The sequence below is a fragment of the Scardinius erythrophthalmus genome, assembly GCF_964197995.2.
Source record: "Scardinius erythrophthalmus genome assembly, chromosome: 16".
Classification (NCBI taxonomy): domain Eukaryota; kingdom Metazoa; phylum Chordata; class Actinopteri; order Cypriniformes; family Leuciscidae; genus Scardinius; species Scardinius erythrophthalmus.
The window spans coordinates 5,209,830-5,228,090 of record NC_138236.1 but is presented as its reverse complement, the minus strand read 5'-3'; the positions used below and the strand labels follow the sequence as shown (position 1 = coordinate 5,228,090).

General features: G+C 38.7%; 3 protein-coding genes across 3 annotated transcripts; 2 read left to right on the top strand and 1 right to left on the bottom strand.

Moving 5' to 3' along the window:
• The first annotated feature begins 20 nt into the window (after positions 1 to 20).
• Positions 21 to 2,580, top strand: tpbg1a (trophoblast glycoprotein 1a). Its single transcript, XM_081389714.1, has 2 exons — positions 21 to 507; positions 1,180 to 2,580. The coding sequence occupies exons 1-2, from the start codon at positions 230 to 232 to the stop codon at positions 2,111 to 2,113; spliced, it is 1,212 nt and encodes a 403-aa protein (XP_081245840.1). The 5' UTR covers positions 21 to 229; the 3' UTR covers positions 2,114 to 2,580.
• A 1,718-nt stretch (positions 2,581 to 4,298) lies between these two features.
• kdf1a (keratinocyte differentiation factor 1a) lies at positions 4,299 to 11,996 on the top strand. The gene is made up of 4 exons (XM_081389716.1): positions 4,299 to 4,559; positions 6,403 to 7,442; positions 7,531 to 7,608; positions 10,769 to 11,996. Exons 2-4 carry the CDS (start codon positions 6,422 to 6,424, stop codon positions 10,819 to 10,821), a joined length of 1,152 nt encoding a protein of 383 aa, XP_081245842.1. The 5' UTR covers positions 4,299 to 4,559; positions 6,403 to 6,421; the 3' UTR covers positions 10,822 to 11,996.
• Positions 11,997 to 14,150: 2,154 nt separating this feature from the next.
• Positions 14,151 to 16,015, bottom strand: nr0b2a (nuclear receptor subfamily 0, group B, member 2a). The gene is made up of 2 exons (XM_081389032.1): positions 15,121 to 16,015; positions 14,151 to 14,837 (listed from the first exon to the last, which is right to left on the bottom strand). The coding sequence occupies exons 1-2, from the start codon at positions 15,632 to 15,634 to the stop codon at positions 14,596 to 14,598; spliced, it is 756 nt and encodes a 251-aa protein (XP_081245158.1). The 5' UTR covers positions 15,635 to 16,015; the 3' UTR covers positions 14,151 to 14,595.
• Between the last annotated feature and the right edge of the window lie 2,246 nt (positions 16,016 to 18,261).

Genomic DNA, 18,261 nt, shown 5'->3' with positions numbered 1-18,261 from the left:
ATGGTCACAGTACATATACTATCCTCAGTACTCTGAATGGATGGATGTGTAGATGCAGCTCCACCCACCCGCTTATATTGCCACGATCAGGAGGTGTTTCTAGGTAAAGTAATGAGTTAGTAATGATCTCCTAGAGTGAGGGGGACTCAGTCAGTCCTGCTGTGTGTGTTGTTGTACTACAGCATGTGCACTTACACTGAAGAGCGCAGCGCGTGCAGACGGTGATCAGATGCTCCGGTCTGCGAGTGTGAGAGTTTGGATGATGCTGACGCTTGTCTGCGCGATGCTGTGCGTCTCCTCATCCGTCGCGTTGTGTCCGTCGCGCTGCGAGTGTTCTGATGTTGAACATACGGTGCGCTGCGCGTCTGCCGCGCTGTTCCGAGTCCCCGCGGCGATCCCGAGCGACACGATCAGCCTGATCATCACTGGAAACACGATTCACAGACTCGAGCACAGCGCGTTCAACGGACTGCAGAACGTCACACACCTGAACCTGAGGAATAATGGGTAAGAAAAGATATGGTCAGTAAATATCTATCTATCTATCTGTCTGTCTGTCTGTCTGTCTATCATCTGTCTGTCTGTGTATCTATCTATCTATCTATCATCTGTCTGTCTGTCTGTCTGTCTGTGTATCTGTCTATCATCTGTCTGTCTGTGTATCTATCTATCTATCTATCTATCTATCTATCTATCTATCTATCATCTGTCTGTCTGTCTGTCTATCTATCTATCTATCTATCTATCTATCTATCTATCTATCTATCTATCTATCTATCTATCTATCTATCTATCTATCTATCTATCTATCTATCTATCTATCTATCTATCTATCATCTGTCTGTCTGTCTGTCTGTCTATCTATCTATCAATCTGTGTATCTATCTGTCTATAGACATCTGTCTGTCTGTCTATCTATCCGTCTAGGCTATCTATCTATCATCTGTCTGTCTATCTGTCTATCTATCTATCTGTCTGTATCTATCATCTATCTATCTGTCGATTGATCTGCCTATCTATAATCTGTCTGTATCTATCTGTCTGTCAATCTATCTATCCTGAAAGTAATATAGATTTAGTCGTGCTCTTTCATTTTTGTACATTCCACCATTTAGAATCCTCTAAAAATCATTTAAAAAATGTCAAATCCATTAAAACACTTTTTCCATTCTTTGTCAGCATTATGGAGGTTGGATCGCATGCGTTCTCCTCGCTGCACATGCTGCGTTCTCTAATCCTGAACAACAACCCGCTGGTGCTCATCCACCCAGAGGCGTTCTCCGTGCCTGGAAGCCCCCTGCAGGAGCTCAGCCTTCGCTCGTCCCTCTACAACTACACATCTCTGACTGACCTCATCACTGCCCTGCGCTGGGGCGAGCTCACAAATCTGCTGCGCCTTGACCTGTCGGACAACAGCCTCGTCTTCTTACCCCCGGGGATGTTCTCTCCTCTGCCAAACCTGCAGCATCTCCATCTGAACAACAACTCTTTGGTGGCCGTCTACAACAGCACTTTCTCTGGTATTGAACAACTTTTGGAGCTGGACTTGAGCAGAAATGCATTCAGAACTATCAGCGACGAGGGTCTTCACGAGTTGGAGCGACTCGGTCGGGTCCGTCTGATGTTGGGTCAGAATCCTTACGTGTGCACGTGTGAAGCACAAGAGTTTGCGAACTGGCTAAACAGTTCAAATGTCAGGGTGGGCGATGCAGACAGGCTGTATTGCGAATATCCCACAGCGCTGCGTGAAGTGTCTTTGCGGGTTCTCACTGCACAGGCATTGGGGTGTTACGGTAAACCGCACGAAGAGATTATAGACTTGTCCCTACATACTTCCTACGTGTTCCTAGGATTAGTGCTGGGATTCGTTGGCATGGTCTTTCTATTCGTCGTCTACCTCAACAGAAAGGGCATCAAGAAATGGATCACAGACATACATGAAGCATGCCAGAATGTGCTGGAGGGGTATCATTATCGTTACGAAATTGACTCTGACCCACGACTGGGGCACGTTCCAAACATTCGGCAGGGTCAGCCTCGAATGGACCCACATTTGGGGCACATCCCTTCTGACTCCCGTATCACACAGATTCCGTCGGATGTGACTCTATAACTGGACTGCAAACTGCACCATTTTTAATAGAAATATATTTCAGTCTGTAGCAAATTGGACTTTTTTTCTAAATAGACCAAATCAAGGAAAATCATGTCATTGAGACTAGTGGTCAGCAGATACCATTAACTAGAGAGATGGCTGGCTGATGGCTTATGTAATTCCCATATATGCATGATGTAGGCTAATACAATATACATTAGATTGGACAACATCCACCAGTGCAATATGAGTCAACACAATTTTTGGTCTGTTTATCACAAAGAGAAATTGTAAAAGCATATACTTTATCTACAGTGTCAATGTGTAGGATTACAGTAGCATTAACCAACATGGACTAAAAGCCACAAAACCCTACATGTACATCTGGTTACCATGATTTTGCCAATTAAGTCATGTTCCTGGATCAAAATACTTTGTTAATCCTGGAAAAACATCCCTTTCTGAAAATATAGTCCTAACTCTATCACTACCTCTAAACTTAACCCTACCCAAAACTTATCCGTAAAAAAATCAGAGGGAAATGATAGGTGAATAACATTGATGTAGAAGCACCTACATAAACTTGACATAAACTGTAAACTTGTTCTTCAAATCTGATAGATCTGGTTGATTGGAATGTTGTTCCAGGATCAAAAAAGATGTCGATCCAGAAACATGTTGTACTTGGTGAAATCACGTTCACCATGTACATGCTGGAATTATACAATTTTTTTATATTTACTAAGATATCTGAAAAAAATTAATTGATGAGCTCAAAACATCATCTGAATTATCAGTCTATTGTTGTCTTGCAAACTTTCTGGGGTTTATAAAAGGAGATCTGAAGACGAACTGAATGACTTCTCATGTGCATCTAACCCTATCTGATTGAATTATACTCTCCATTATATTTCATAACCTATTCAGCAGATTGAAACGCTGCTCTCCATCACATTAGTTGGTGCGGCCCACAGCATTCGCTGCTACAGATTGTGTCCTCAATATTTCGCTACGGTTGAGAAAAGGAGGGAAATGAAGGGGTGTATTGGGGGAAATGGGGCACAATGAAGGATTTGGAGTTTAATGTTCCCTGCGAGCACATAGTGAATCTCTCCATGTGCATGTGTGCTTGCTAGAGCCTGGAACTAATGACTGCAATTGATCAAGACCAGACAGCCCATATTAATCTGTGTCTACACTTTTGGCAAAGCAGTATTTCACAGCATGTTTGGGGGGGAAACACCTCTGGTGTGTGTGCATACACAGTTATGTAGCATAACATTAAAACGTTGTCCACTCAAAGGAAACTAAAATGTCTCTGTTGCTATGTGAAGCAGTGTCATTGAATCTGTAGTGTAGGAATGTCTGCATTTATATCATTTTTTTAGAGCATTTATTTATATGCATCATTCCACAGAGAATATTTATACTTATAAATGTACATTCTATTTAGAGTTCCCATCTGCTTATGACCCGTGAATTTACATGACATTTTCAGTTATTCATGAGTATTTTATTATAATAAAAAAAAAAAAAATCATCTTCTCAAGAGGAAATACTTCACACTGAGCATAACCAGAAACTCAAACTTTCTATTACTTTTTAAGATTTCTATTTGTTTCAAAGACTTTTTTAGATTTGGGAATTTCAGTATTTCAGAATTTCAATGACTGTGGGAATTATTTCTTTCAGGACCTGTTTCAACCCTCAGGAACACATTTTCTATTTGTTTTCTAATATTGTTGAAATTGCATATATATTTTTATTTGAATAGACTGTTACTCATATTTAACATCTAGATAAGCACTGCATGTCCCTTATGCAAATGCAAATAAAGGATATTAGATCAAGAGAACTTCTTAGAAATTGACCTGTTACAAATGTATTTTTGAGTTTGGTGCAAGACAAATACCTCAGATTTATTTGGAGCTATAGTCAAGAATGAATGACACTTGTAATATCATGAAGTGAATGTTTGAATTATTTTCTCTTTATAAGAACATACACATTAATTAACCAAGAACATACTTTTTCCACACTATACTGTATAAACGCTGACAATATTATAGTCAGGTTTATACTTGATTAAAAGGAAAGCAAAAGTCAATGAACAATTAAGGTATTTAGGAGGTTTAAGCAACATCCGTTTAAAGGCCTGACGTCACTGCTTACCTGTAAGTGGGCGTTGGATTTACCTGTAGCCGCAGGTAAAATACGGCACGGCGAGGCGAAGGAACGAATCTTACCGATCAAAGCTTTAGTATGACCAGAATCTGAAAGCGCGTGTTGCGCGACGAAATCGAAACGTTTGACCCATTTACAGTCAATGAATCAAAACAAAGCTCGCTGAAGTGGAAGTTTTAAGGAGTCAAAGGGAACATATTTCACACTCGGCTACTTCCGCGATCTTGAACGACTAGAAGTTGCGTTCAAAACAATTGAGGATTTCATCCGAGCCTATGCGGTAAGTGTCTGACACTTTGACAAACCATCTGCTCTGCGAACGACGCGAAGCGACTCACTAGAACGCTCGCAATCAATGGAACCTGGTGGACGCGTTCTAGTTTGCCGCTTGCAGTGATGTAAAGGATATATCAAATGATGATAGCCATACATATTTCTGTGAAGTTGATAAATATTGTTCTTTTACTGCCATGGCATACGAGAACTGTTAGTTACACTGAAGACTAAACAATGAAGCATTTAGTATTGTACTTGACAGACAAACTGTATTTTGCCAATAAAGGCAATATATTCCAACTGTTAAAATACTCCAAATAAAGTGTTTGTGACTGGCCAGAGCATACTTACAGGCCTGCTTTACATCCGACTTAACTCTATGTTCACTGATAATGGCCAGAAGCGAATACGCAGAAATGTCTATACATTCCATTCCCATCCACTTGATAGATCATCTGTCAAAGGTTAATGGCAAATGACAATACTTATCATCTATATCTGGATTTTTTTTTTTAACTGGAATGTTGCTTTCTGAGAATCAGTGACCATATTCATAAAAAACACATCACTCTTGACAAAGAACGCAAACCTCAAGGCAAACACTGACTATGAAAGGTGAAGTCACAAGGGAGTGTATTTAAAAACACATGTTAAAATGAATAACTTGATTATCGAGTAATTCCTGCCCACCAAAGAAAACCCTCTTTTCTGAATGTAAACATGCTAAGCAAGAGCTACATAAGATGTAGCTCAAGATTAGCTTTTTTTTTTTCTTGATATGGTTGTGCTGATATAACAGCTCTGAACCACGTTCACATTTCCCAGGCTTGTATTAATAAACAACCATTCTATGGTATCTAGATACAGATCAGTTTGCTGTTCACATGTTTGGAATGCCTTTTAACTCTTAGTTGTAGACACATACACATAGCCTATAGGCTACGCATAGACACAGTATGAACATGTCCACTGCGTGGTAGTTTGACGCATATGGCCAATCGTATATTTTTCAATATAATTTAGAGATTGGTTTATAATTTAGAAAGTATTTTCTTTCATCATTTGATTTCACCATTACACGGTTGTTAAATTTCTGTTATATCTCCAGGGTTGAGGAAGTAAAATTGTGCAATGAACATAGAATTTAGAGTTCAAGGCCTGTTTAACACTTTTATGTTTATGTATATTCACTTAATAACATTTGTCATGTTCCTTTGAAGTCATTGTTTACAGTGATTTTTTTGTTGTTGTCGTTTCTGCTTTGAACATATCTTTTAAATACTGTATAACAAGGCTTGTTTCACATATCTTTCATCTAAAGAGAGTAACTGCAACAGCATACACAATTATTAATTTGTTCAGCCATAAATGATGAAAAATGGTTAGGCTATTGAACCTGATTGAGAACTACAAACTTAATGGTCATGAAATGTACTTCAAGTGAGGAGAAAGACCACGTTAATATAGAAGTCGTAATTAAATAGGCAAATCTGAAAATGTCGTAAATCTGAAGTGATGTCGTAAACTGCTTAAATTGCCTGGATTCAATTCGATTTTCTGATTAATAAGTGCCTTTTGCTGGACATGCATGTTTTTTAAATCGCAAAAGATGTTGATAATGCTGTATTTTAATCATGCATGCAATGTTCAGCAAAAATGGGCTCAGCTCATCTTTACATGCATGAGTACGATTGAGCTGCGTTTTTTATGTGTGCGGTGTGAATTCTGCAACCTGATAATATTGTCTCTTTTTAAATGAGATGTTTGAAACATGCCTAGGAATCAATGTTTTGTGAACTTTCTAAGCTCCGATAAATCTTGATGCATTAATGTCCACATTCCTGCAGGTCCTGAATGTGGTGAGTTATGCCTGGCCACAGCACAGGAACACATCACAAGACACGTCCTCATAGCTCAAGCCGTTCTAGGGCTGATGGCTACAGGCAAAACCGCACATACTCCAGGGACAGCAGCACGAGTCAAGAGACCTGCAAGGAGAACTACAGCGAGCAACCTCGTAGCATAGACTCGCAGTTCACCCGTAAAACCCATCCACACTACGCCAATGGACGAGGCTCGGAAACCCTTGGCTTTATACCAGGATCTGCAGACTCTTCTCAGGGTACTCAAGTCTGTGGATCGTGTGCCTCCCTCGGCTGGAGTGGTTGCAAAGCTCTGCTGTGCTGCATTCTCACCTGTGGGCTTTATGGGTCACGCAAACCTTGCTTGCCACCCAATGAGAGCTGCACTGACCACACTTTAAAACCTGAGCCAGAACCCAGGAAGCCCAATGGATTGGCCCTGACCAACCCCACGTGTGGTGTAACCTTTGAACCCAGCAAGCCAAAGCAGCTACCAAGCTCTGGTAGCTTCAGGTATGGCGACGTCTATCTTGCTGGCAAGAAGGTGGAGTACCCTGCCAACCCAGAGGCACATCCACGACGGACCAGGACGGCTGGGAAGGGTGACAACCAGCGGCCTATCAGTAATACCAGTATCTACTCTCGAGAGGATTTGGATCTAGATGACCTGGATGATGGCGGCACTGATATCGACTCGCTAATCACTAAAAAGCTCCTAGAACTTTATAAAATGCACCAGATTGAGCAGCTGGCAAAATGCACGTCTGATGTGTCCTTCTCTCGTAAAACCAATGAGATCAGCGATCTGATCAACAGCATTGCTCAGGACTACAACTTGGAGGAGCAGGAAGCGGAGTGTCGGCTTGTGCACGGTGTCATACGCATCAGCACCCGCAACAAGTCCTCAAAAGGTTACAAAAGCAAAGACTATAAATCGCATGATGCAATGCAGCATACTAACGGGAGGAGGGATGGAACGCTGCCCGACAGTGGGAATGAGACCATGACCTTTACATTTAGTGATGGTGAGTGATGGTAGTTCTGTTTGTAAGAGTGTCCATAGGGAACGACGATGTTTGAATGTCTTTTGATGATATTTGTCTTTCCCTGCAGGGGATCCCGAGGTGCTAGTGTCAGAGTTGACACCGTCGGATGAGCTTGCCCGAAATATGAGAGGCCCCAGCGGGAAAAGTAAGCGTCAACATTCTTCGTTCTCCTTATAATTTCTGTTCTAGTACATTTTGGGCCAATTTCTGTACATTGCATTCTGTACATAGTGCATTTTCTGTTCTAGTCCATGTTGAGGCCAATTCACATTTGCACAGATACCAACCGAAGGCAACTCACACATTTAGCTTGTTTTGTCGGATCAATGTGTAACCCATGTCGGTGTTTGTTTCCATTTGTTGTTTTTTTTTTTTTGTTGTTGTTGTTGCCAATTGAACATGTTGAATCAGTGTTTTTTGGGTCTTGGAAAAGTCTGAAAAGTGACACTGTAATCTGGTGACTGTCGCCGTTGGTAGGCGACGTTGAATTAGCCTTTAGATGGCTTGATGTGAAAAGATAATTTACTCCCAGCTAGGGTTGGGTATCGGTTGGGTTTTATCCGATACCAGTACCTACTCGGTATTTTTCAAACGGTTCCGGTGCTTAAACGGTTCTTGAAACGGTACTTAACAAAACTAAACCGCACACACTTTATCAAAAAAATAATACCTGTGTGTGTGTGTGTGTGTGTGTGTGTGTGTGTGTGTGTGTGTGTGTGTGTGTGTGTGTGTGTGTGTGTGTGTGTGTGTGTGTGTGTGTGTGTGTGTGATTTTCTGAAAAAGATTTTCTGATTTCTGATTAAATGAAAAATTGTGCTGTTTAAAAGGCTACTGATGTAGCCGATAACACTTGAGTTAACATCAAAATTTTGTCTTCTCATATTATGACTTTTACAAAACAGAGAAATATCTGACACTGAGCAGAAATATTTAACACACACAGTATAGCCTCATATAAATATACTTGATATTGATATACTTCATACTTGATATGCAAGATTTGCAGTTGGCATTAAAATATTAGACTTATCCGAAGAGGAACACTGGCAGCTGAACTTGAACTTTAGTCAGGCGTGTCAGAGGTTTTGGGTTCTAATCCGCATTCGTAGTTTTTTTTTTTTTTTTACGATTATGCTCATCAGTGGTTGTATATCAAGCAGGGACACTTTGTGTCCATTATAATTTGTGATTTCACCAGAATGAATAGATAGGCGTCGTCTAGGGCTTAAAGGGATACTCCACTTTAAAATGAAAATTCTGTCATCATATACTCACCCTCATGTTGTTTCAAACCTGTATGAATTTCTTTCTTCTGCTGAACAGAAAGGAATATATTTAGAATAATATCAGTAACCAGACAGTTTCTGGTCTCATTGACTTCCATAGGCTAGTAGGAAAAAAAATACTATGTAAGTAAATGAGACCAGAAACTGTCTGGTTACTGATATTATTCTAAATATCTTCCTTTCTGTTCAGCAGAAGAAAGAAATTCATAAAGAATTGAAACAACATGAGGGTGAGTATATGATGACAGAATTTTCATTTTAAAGTGGAGTATCCCTTTAAATCAAACTTCATTCACGCACATATGAAACCCTTGCATACACATAGGCCTACTAAGTAGTCATACATGTATACTGCTGAATGCTCAAACTAATATGAAATGCTCAACATCACATCTAAAGTCGCTCACGCACAAACACGCAAACTCTACACACACGAGACGCGCGGAAATATCCGCGCATACTCATCTGAGACGCGAGCACACACACACACACACACACACACACAAACTCTCCGCGCACATAATCATATAGACGGCGCCTCATAAATAGATCGATCTCCGCAACGAAGCGCGCGTCCGAGTGACAGTGCGCGAGCCACAAGAGAAAACACTGTATCCGCGCCACTGATCGCAGCGGCAACGAGCACTTTGATCACTTGATTTAAAAAACGCATTTCAGCGCAAAATCGCCTCTTATTTAACAAACGAACTAAATTAATGCTCGCTCTGCTGGTTAACTGGAGATGTTATTGGATCATTCGTGCCGCGAGATGTTTTATAGGGGGCGGTAAAAAACGTCAGGCACCGAAATCAGGCACCGAAAGTTTCGTTCTTATTCGGTCTGGTTACTACCGTTTACGTCGGAACCGGTTCCCTATTGGAACCGGGTCTCGGTACCCAACCCTACTCCCAGCCCATGGTGCCATGTCAATCCTGCGTTGGGATATGAACATGGTGGAGTTGCACCCTGAGGATGGGGTATTCTTTTCTCAATGCCCTATTGTAATGGTTATATTTCTAAATGTCTCTCATTCTCTACTTTCAAATGGGCATTCCTGCCTTTGATCTTCACCCCTCCCCGCCAAGAATAATGTCCTCACCCACCCATCCATTCTCCATAAACTGTAGTTGCTGAGCCTAAAGCTTTTGACAGTGAACACTAAAGCTTCTCACCTCACTTTACAAAAGTTCTTGAGGGGTCTTAGCTCGCCTCCAAGCAGTTTATCCAGTATTCCTCCATATCGAATCACATCTACCATTCCACACAATAATGGTGGTGCTCTCATTCTGTAACATGTCTAGGGGTCTCACTTTTCTGCGGAATTGTTGCACTATGGAATCTTTCAATGCAAAAGATGTGTAAAAAAAAAAAACAAGTGCGGTGTCTCTTTACAAACTATACAAAACTATGCATTGAAAAATGTTTTCCCTTAAAATTGTAATTCAGTTCTATTGATTATTGAGAAAAGTGTCAGTCATTTGAGATTAAGGTGCCGTCACATTTAATGTTGCTCTGCAAAATTTTGTAGGCGAAAGAAAGCGGGACCAGATGTGAAAAAATACCATGAAGTAGCCTAATAATGATGACGAAGTAAACATCCAAAGCAAATGAATAAACATAATGGAATCATTTTATAATATTGATGTGTAGTTTTATACAAAACTAATGTACTGGAGCTTTATACAAAACTAGAGTAAATAACTGGGAGAACGAGCGCCCGTCCATTGTGGATGTTTAATTTTGCTTTGTTGCGAAGTTACGAAACTCCCCCCACATAGAGGTCACTGCCAAATCAAGAGTGCACCAAACTCAAACCCGATTAAATTTTGCCACAGGAAGTCCATCATTGTGCCGTCTCCCATTGAAACGACTGGATTTTGCATACTAAATTTCACCTAGCAACACTACATGTGACTGTACCTTAATTCAAAATATTTGTTGCATGCAGAGTTGCACTTAGCATGTTATACACCAACTTCAAACCACTTGTAAATATCAACATGTTCTTTTCCTTCACAGATTACTACTCGAGCTCGGCCACAGATTCATCAGGGGCTCCGCTATTGCGCTAACACGCCAGCTGTTCGCTCTCAATTACTACTGCCTAACTAGTGTTCTTCTACTGTCCTTGTGCTCCTCTTATATTTCAGTGAAAGCAGTTATTATGCTAAGGACAGTTTGTGTTTGTCTGAATGCCCCAAGACTGCTGTTGTCCATTTAGGCACAGTTTCTGTCATCTTCCTACAGAGTGTAATGTTCAACAAAGGAGCCTGTTGCAAAATAAATGTTGCACTTGATGGTTCCCTTCTACCCTCGCCAGAAGCCATGCAGATAAATAGTTACATAATGGACAAGTTTCTCACCAAAACTTTGGCATCAAAGGGTATTTAAGTATTGGATCTAATTATACTTTCGGAGACAAGTCTGCTGTCGTCCTAAGTGGTGATGTATCTATTAATATGCCTGTATTGAGCACTGATTAATAGCAACAAAAAGACTTCAATCAGTTGCTGTTCATCGGACTGCTTTGCTCTGTTAGCCCGTCCTTCAATGTCACCTTAGATGAACAATTGTTCTTTGTTTAAATGATTTAATGCAATTTAATGTTGTTTTGAGACTGTTCACAGTCAAAGGATACACCCACATCTGTGTGGTGGAATTTTAAAATACCTTGTATAGATGTAGTTTTTTTGGCAACTTTTTTTTATATTGAAATAAAAAGGGAATTTTCCCCTCATTTTTTGTATTTACTCATTGTTGTATTAATTTAAACTATATGCTCCGTTTTGTCTATTAAAGTGAGCTGTGCTGTTTTAGAAAACAAATCTAGTACTGTATCATGTATAACATATTACACTCATACGTGTTAACCACAGAACATTTCTCTGTACCGCGTAGCATTTTTCTCGGAAGATTGCATTGGTGTACGCCTCCTCCCTCTGTTTCCCTCAGGTCACTGTGCTATGAACTTGTTTGGCTGGTTTGACAATAGAAAGGAAATAAAATCCTAGTGTTTGTTGGAGTTGTACTTTGCGGAGGAGGGGCAAACTCCAGAGAAAATTCCCCTTTCAACTGTCCTCTTTTTTCACCTACTGTAAAACAGATACTCTGATTTACTAGTCAAGCTACCTTTGTGATTTATGAAATACAGTTTTAAAGGTTAATGGGAAGAATTTACTAATTTTCTTTTTTTAATGTGGAAGCTAAATGTGTGTGCTAGCATTTTGTTGTATTGCTTTTGGATTTTAAAACATTTCATACCCCATTAATGGCATGACAAGAACACAGTGGAAAAATGTGTGATACACAATGACACAGCACATCTTTCTTAGCTAGGCTAATTGTTTGGTCAGAATGGCAAAAGTTCAGATGTTTATGAACGATAAGACTTAAAATCCAAAAAAAAAAAAAAATCCGAGATGAATGGATGGATGTCATAGTGAAAGACGTGATTGCAATGTAATTGTTCTATTTCTGTAATGCATTGTTGCATGTACTATATTTAAAAAAAAAAAAAAAAAAGTGGGCATAGGTAGTATTCCACATTGTATGTGTAGACATTTATGTGAAACAGCTTTTTTGTTTGTGTGGGCCTTAATCATCAAAAGAGGGCAGCATTGTACACATTATCATGACAGCGGAACCTGAACCTAGAGCCTCTAGGCACTGGGTGATTCGAGATAGTGTGTGTGTGTTTGTGTGAGTGTTGTCATAGGTTTTGTTTGGGAAATCTGTACATTGACTACTATTGTGTAGTTTTTGTACAGAAAGTTGTACAATATACTATACTAGTACTAATTCTGCAATATACACTGCCCGACCAAAAATTAAAAAAAGAAAAAGATTTAAATAGGCAAATGATTAAGAGTCAATGGTTGGATCATTATTGTAGAGATTATGTTTCTAGCATGTGATATGTTTGGCAACAGTTCTTTCCAACCATTCTTTCACAATTTGAGCCTGATGAATCATGACATTGTCATCCTGGAATATGGCCATGATGTGTCTTCCAACATGGTTGTTTAAGAAATGAAAAGCTACACTCTCCGTCAATTAGGGTTAGAAGAACTGTTGCCAAACATAACACGATAGCAACATAATAACCACTGTAATAATGATGATCCAGTCATAGACTCTTAAGCATTTGCCTATTTTAATCCAAACAGCAACTTTTTTTTGGCCAGGCATATATTGGATATTGAATATTGTGTGCATACTCTGCATAAAAATGCATAAAATGTGCATTACTTTTGTCCATGCATGCTAAGGTCACACTATCCTACAATTCAAAGTGAACTCAAATTCTAACACAAATTTAATTAAAATAATGCAAATAAACCATTTTTATTTAATGCAATGTGAAACATTTTAGAATTGTAAACAATTGTACATGGTTTTAAAAAACAAAAAACTTGAAATATACAGTGTGTGCTTTGCAGTATAGTTAGTGGTGAGTGGTACTCTTGGTTTGGGCCTGTTTTTTTTATATATATATTGCAGCTCAATTTATATCCTGACATCATTAAAGCGACTGAATGGAATTTCTTGTAAGTCACTTGAGCAATCATCTGCTATAAAACAAATGTGCTGGTACGTGCTGTGCAAACGCTGCATCTACCCTTGTGCCACTGACCCTGTAGTGTCACCATGAGACTTCCTCTGGTAACACGTAGCTGCAGACACAACTTTTTTTATTGCAATTGCGCAATTTGACCATTTTCATAAACAAAGCTGTATAACACTAGCAAAGCATGAGGCTGCAGAAACTATTGTTTGCAATTGCTTTGACAGCTTGAAATTGGAATTAAATACTAGATTACTAATCACTAAATAGGATGCAAAACTAAAAATATTTCACATTGTTACATTGCACAACATTATATGTTTAAGAGGGTGGTGTTCAGTCATCATTTATCTCACCGGAAATGGATTGTCAAGACAAGTTGCATTTACGTTGTAGGATAAAGTATTGTGCGCATTGTGCTTTGTTGTTGAGTCATGTGGGTGTTATACTGTGCACAGTGTACTGTACTGCTTAAGTACTATGAGAGTTCAGGTGTAGTTTATCACAGTAATTACGAACATGTTCCACTAACATTGGACAAACACACATTTTCAACATTAGATCTTATGTTTTGGCAGTTCAAACCGAACAATCTTCTTTTTTGTCAAGTGTTTTTGTGCATCTTTACTTGGAGTAAATGCTTTAGTATTTGCTTTGATAATGACGTTTTCAATTTCTCCCATTTTAAATATAATTTAAGTCTCCAAATAATTGTATGTGCAGTGATTAAATTGTTTTAGGGTTTGTCTTATGAATGAAAATGTCATAATTGTTCCAATTTGTACAAAAAAGTATTTATAAAAGTGATTTAGAAGTATAAGGCAAACACGACTCATTGTGTAAAATGTGTAAAAATAGATTTAATTGCAGTATAATTATGAACATACAAATGTTTTCCTCAGATTCAATCTAGCTTTCTCACAGAGACAATACATGAACCCCCCCTTAGTCACAGAGATGCTTTCTACAGTTTTATCAAGAAATACTTTGTAGTTTTAAAATCCATCCCATACAAAAAGCTGCAATGATGCTTCTATCAAAAGGCACAAAAAAACAACAACAACAATCAATATTAAGACATAAATCACATACTTGTGACCTAAATACCATTACAAAGGTGCAGTAATTTCATTAAACTGTGTAAACAATAAAGATGTGCAAAAGTCTGTGACTTTTTTCAGACGTAACGAAGTATGATTTTCATCCAATGCTTGGACCTCAGTTTTCCCATCAGCACTGGAGAAAATAATGTTCTTTTGAAAGTCCGTGAGTCTTTGGTTCACTACCTTGTGAACAGCATGTCAATCAGCAAGTCCAGAAGATCTGTCTGACCAATGACCGGCCGAAAGAAGAGCTCTGTGATGAGGCTCGGAGTGATGGTCTTTAAAGTGGATGCGGCGAGGAGGATACGAGCAAATCGCCCTTTGTCCTCTGGATGAAGAGGCACCAGGACCTCCTTCAGGGCATGCTGAGCTTCATATTGCAAACCCTCAATGAACAGAGATGCCTTCAGGCCTGGAACATCTGCAGATGAAAAATATTAGGTGAGCATATTATAAAAATCTGTGGCTAAAAGCAATACTTTTGGGTAAAAAATAAACATATCTATATATAAATAAATAACTACATATATTTTGTTTTAATAACTAAATATATGTATGAATGGCTATAATTAATGGCGAAAACTAACTAAAATCGAGAAAATAATCAATTTCATAGAGACATCAATGGTGTATTTCAAACATTTTTTTAAAAATAGGCAATTTAAATAGTTTGTGCAACACAGTTTTGATTTTGGAAAACATACCTGGATTGAATATTACGGTGCCTTTCAGATAAGCGTACTCCTTTGGGCTTAAATCCAGACTCCAGAACTTCATGAGGCACGCTTTGAGGGTTTGCACGCCGGCCATCGTGGGTTGCTCTTGATTGTTGAGGTTGTTGAGAAGAATTCTCTCCAGCATGCTGGGTGCCGGTATGTCGTCAACCTCGAAACGAACTCTGTCCTGGGCCAGACCCAGAATGAAAAGTGGTGCCCAGCCGTTCTGCAACAGAGATAGCTGGTCTTTGGGTGGTAGTTGTTGGAACGCCGGCAAACTCTTCATGAAGTGCATCGTCTTGACCAGCACATCCGATGCAACCTGGCACGTCTCGTTGGGTGTTTTCAGACATACGTTCCTGCGTTTCTCGCAGTGGCATGACTGAGGAACCCGCTTGTAGTTCATCTCGTTCTGAGTCGACTCGCCTCGGCTGAGGATGTTAAAGAGGATGGCGTTCGCCTGTCCGTTACTGTAGTCTGAACAATCACATTCGCAATCCATGTTGTCACTGATCAGATGGCGCAGATGCGTGGTATCTTCTAGAACTCAGTGTCTAACACTCGAAACCGCATGTGGACTGAAGCTGTGAGAGACTCACATCTGTCACTGACACGGCTCCTATTTATAACAAGCATTCATGTGGTTTAACTCCTGAACCTTGACCTGTCAATCTACATTTGCTGTGAACAAAACAACTGCCCTGTGCTGTTTAGCAATTGGGTAAATGGTGATAAGGCCTCTTAAATACAAACCCACTGTAGGCTGGGATATACTCTAGGTGAGGCAATATTATCTCTGCTGAAGTCATTACACCAGGCTGTACCAAGCGACCAAGGACTCCTCAAGTTATATGGTCCCTATCATTACAGACGTGCCGCCTATAAACCTACAAACAGTCGAATCTAGAACAGAGAGATGTAAAAGGTTATTGACCCTTGAGAACGGGAAGGATGACTGTTACTACTTCATTAGCTATTGAAGATTAGAAGCTTACACAAACATTAAAGAGACAGTTCACCAATTCTGTCATCATTTTCTTTCTTTTGTGGGACACACAAAAAAAAGACCTTTTGAAAAATGTCTGTTTTTTGTCCATCAACATTGGTTCCCAAAGTTCTTCCAAATATATTGAGTTGTGTTCCACAAAAGAAAGAAAGGTTTGGAATTGGAGTGTGATCAGTTGAATTATAATTATTATTGGTGTGAACTATGCCGTGAAGATCCAATTTACTGGAGAAAATCCAATGCCTGAAGGTCTTTAACAGAAGTGTGGGACTTTCTCTTCCATTATATTGACCTTGTACTACCAAGGTCTCAAGGTTGGCTAGCTGGTTAGCACCCACTCGTAGATAATGTGTCACCATTACGAGGCAAAATGCATTTTTTTCTATTGTGTTCTGATGAAATTTTAAGCAAGAACATTATAAATCCAATATATTTCATTATATTATATATATATATATCTTTTTTTTTTACCAGTCACAGTGACTATGATCGTGTGGGTGATTATTTGTTTGCAAAAGTACAATTTAATAAATACAGTTTTGAATCTAAATTGTGCTTGAATGTCACATCCAAAGTCATTGTAAAACCATATTGCAATTTGCTTTATTAAGAATTATTTTTTACAACAATGACACGTTGGTGTCTCAATGCTATCGTTGGTTTCAATAAACAATAAGCAGTGATTTTACCACAGTAAGGACAGTTCTTAAGCGCAACACAGAGATTTTGTTAAAGCTGATTGAATCTACTCCTTTTCTATCTATATTACCTCCAATTTTATGTTTGCTTTTTACTGTTTTCAGACTCTCTGCAGAAAACATCAAAAAATCAGTCAGATAAAATGACTTTCGACTGATTGTCAAATAATTAAAAATTTAAGTGATCAAACACTTCAATTATACTCAAATGAATGCACAAACAAAGTGGTAATGTGATCAATGAAGCTGAGTCTACAAAGAAAATTAAACAACATCAATCATTTGCCAGTCAGAATCAGTAAAAAGTTTTCCACCAGACCTTTTATCACTTTCTTGAAACATTCCCGCTACCATTGACATGTTTTTCTGTAGCGTCCTCAGTCATGTGAGACTTGCCCTGTTTTATTATCTCTGCAGTGCCTAGCACAGAGAACTTAACCAGATAAGCTAATTACTATATTGCTTTCAATCAAATCAACAAGTAGCTACTTGTACAATTCCACTTAAATTTCCATTATGAATATTTATGTTTCCCACACACTCACCAAAACCACTTAGTACAGGATATAGTTTCATAACATTTGTACTTCATGTAAATTTCTCTCATGGTTTTTGACAGAAACAACATCGGATAAATCATCTTATATTTGTCATAATTCCAAGTCAATTATATTCCTTATGAAATTAAACAGAATGCCAGATATATTCCACCTCTTGATGTTGTTGTTTTGTGGTTTACACTGCACATGAACATCCTGAGAAGAGTCAAGAGCACACAAATCCATGTCTGAAACAGTGATTGAATCACGGGTTGTAAATGTGTTTGATAAGGCCATGTTTATTGAAGGTCGAGACAGTCTGAGACAGACACTGAGGACACCATCTTATCATAAGCATGATAGTAAAATTCCTCATGCCAGACAAATGAAACCAAGAAAAGACAACCGCTGATGTAATTGACCACTGCAGCCATTTTAGAAATGATTAAATATAAAGCAAAAAATAAATAAATAAATAGCTTGTTTTGATGTGAGTTTAGGGTGACATGCTATACTCTAATCTACAACTATGTAAACAACATGTTTATGAGCTCAAATTTATTGAAAATGAAGTGTTGATTTTATAGGATTTTATATTGATAGATCTCTTTTGTGCGTGCAGACATCTATTGCCTATATACTGATAAAGCCTATAGAATGCAGTTAGAATGACCCTTAAATTCAAGATATCAGGGCAAAAATGTTTCTGTCTCATCATGATATAGTTAATCAATAGCCTATCACACGAGTAACTAGCAATGTTTTTGTCCCAAATAGCACGAGTGCACATGTGACACTGATTTTAGACAACAGTTCAATAAAAAAGAAGTTAATAGTTATATTTTAGACACAATATTGTTTGCTTTTGCTACATTTTGTCAACGAA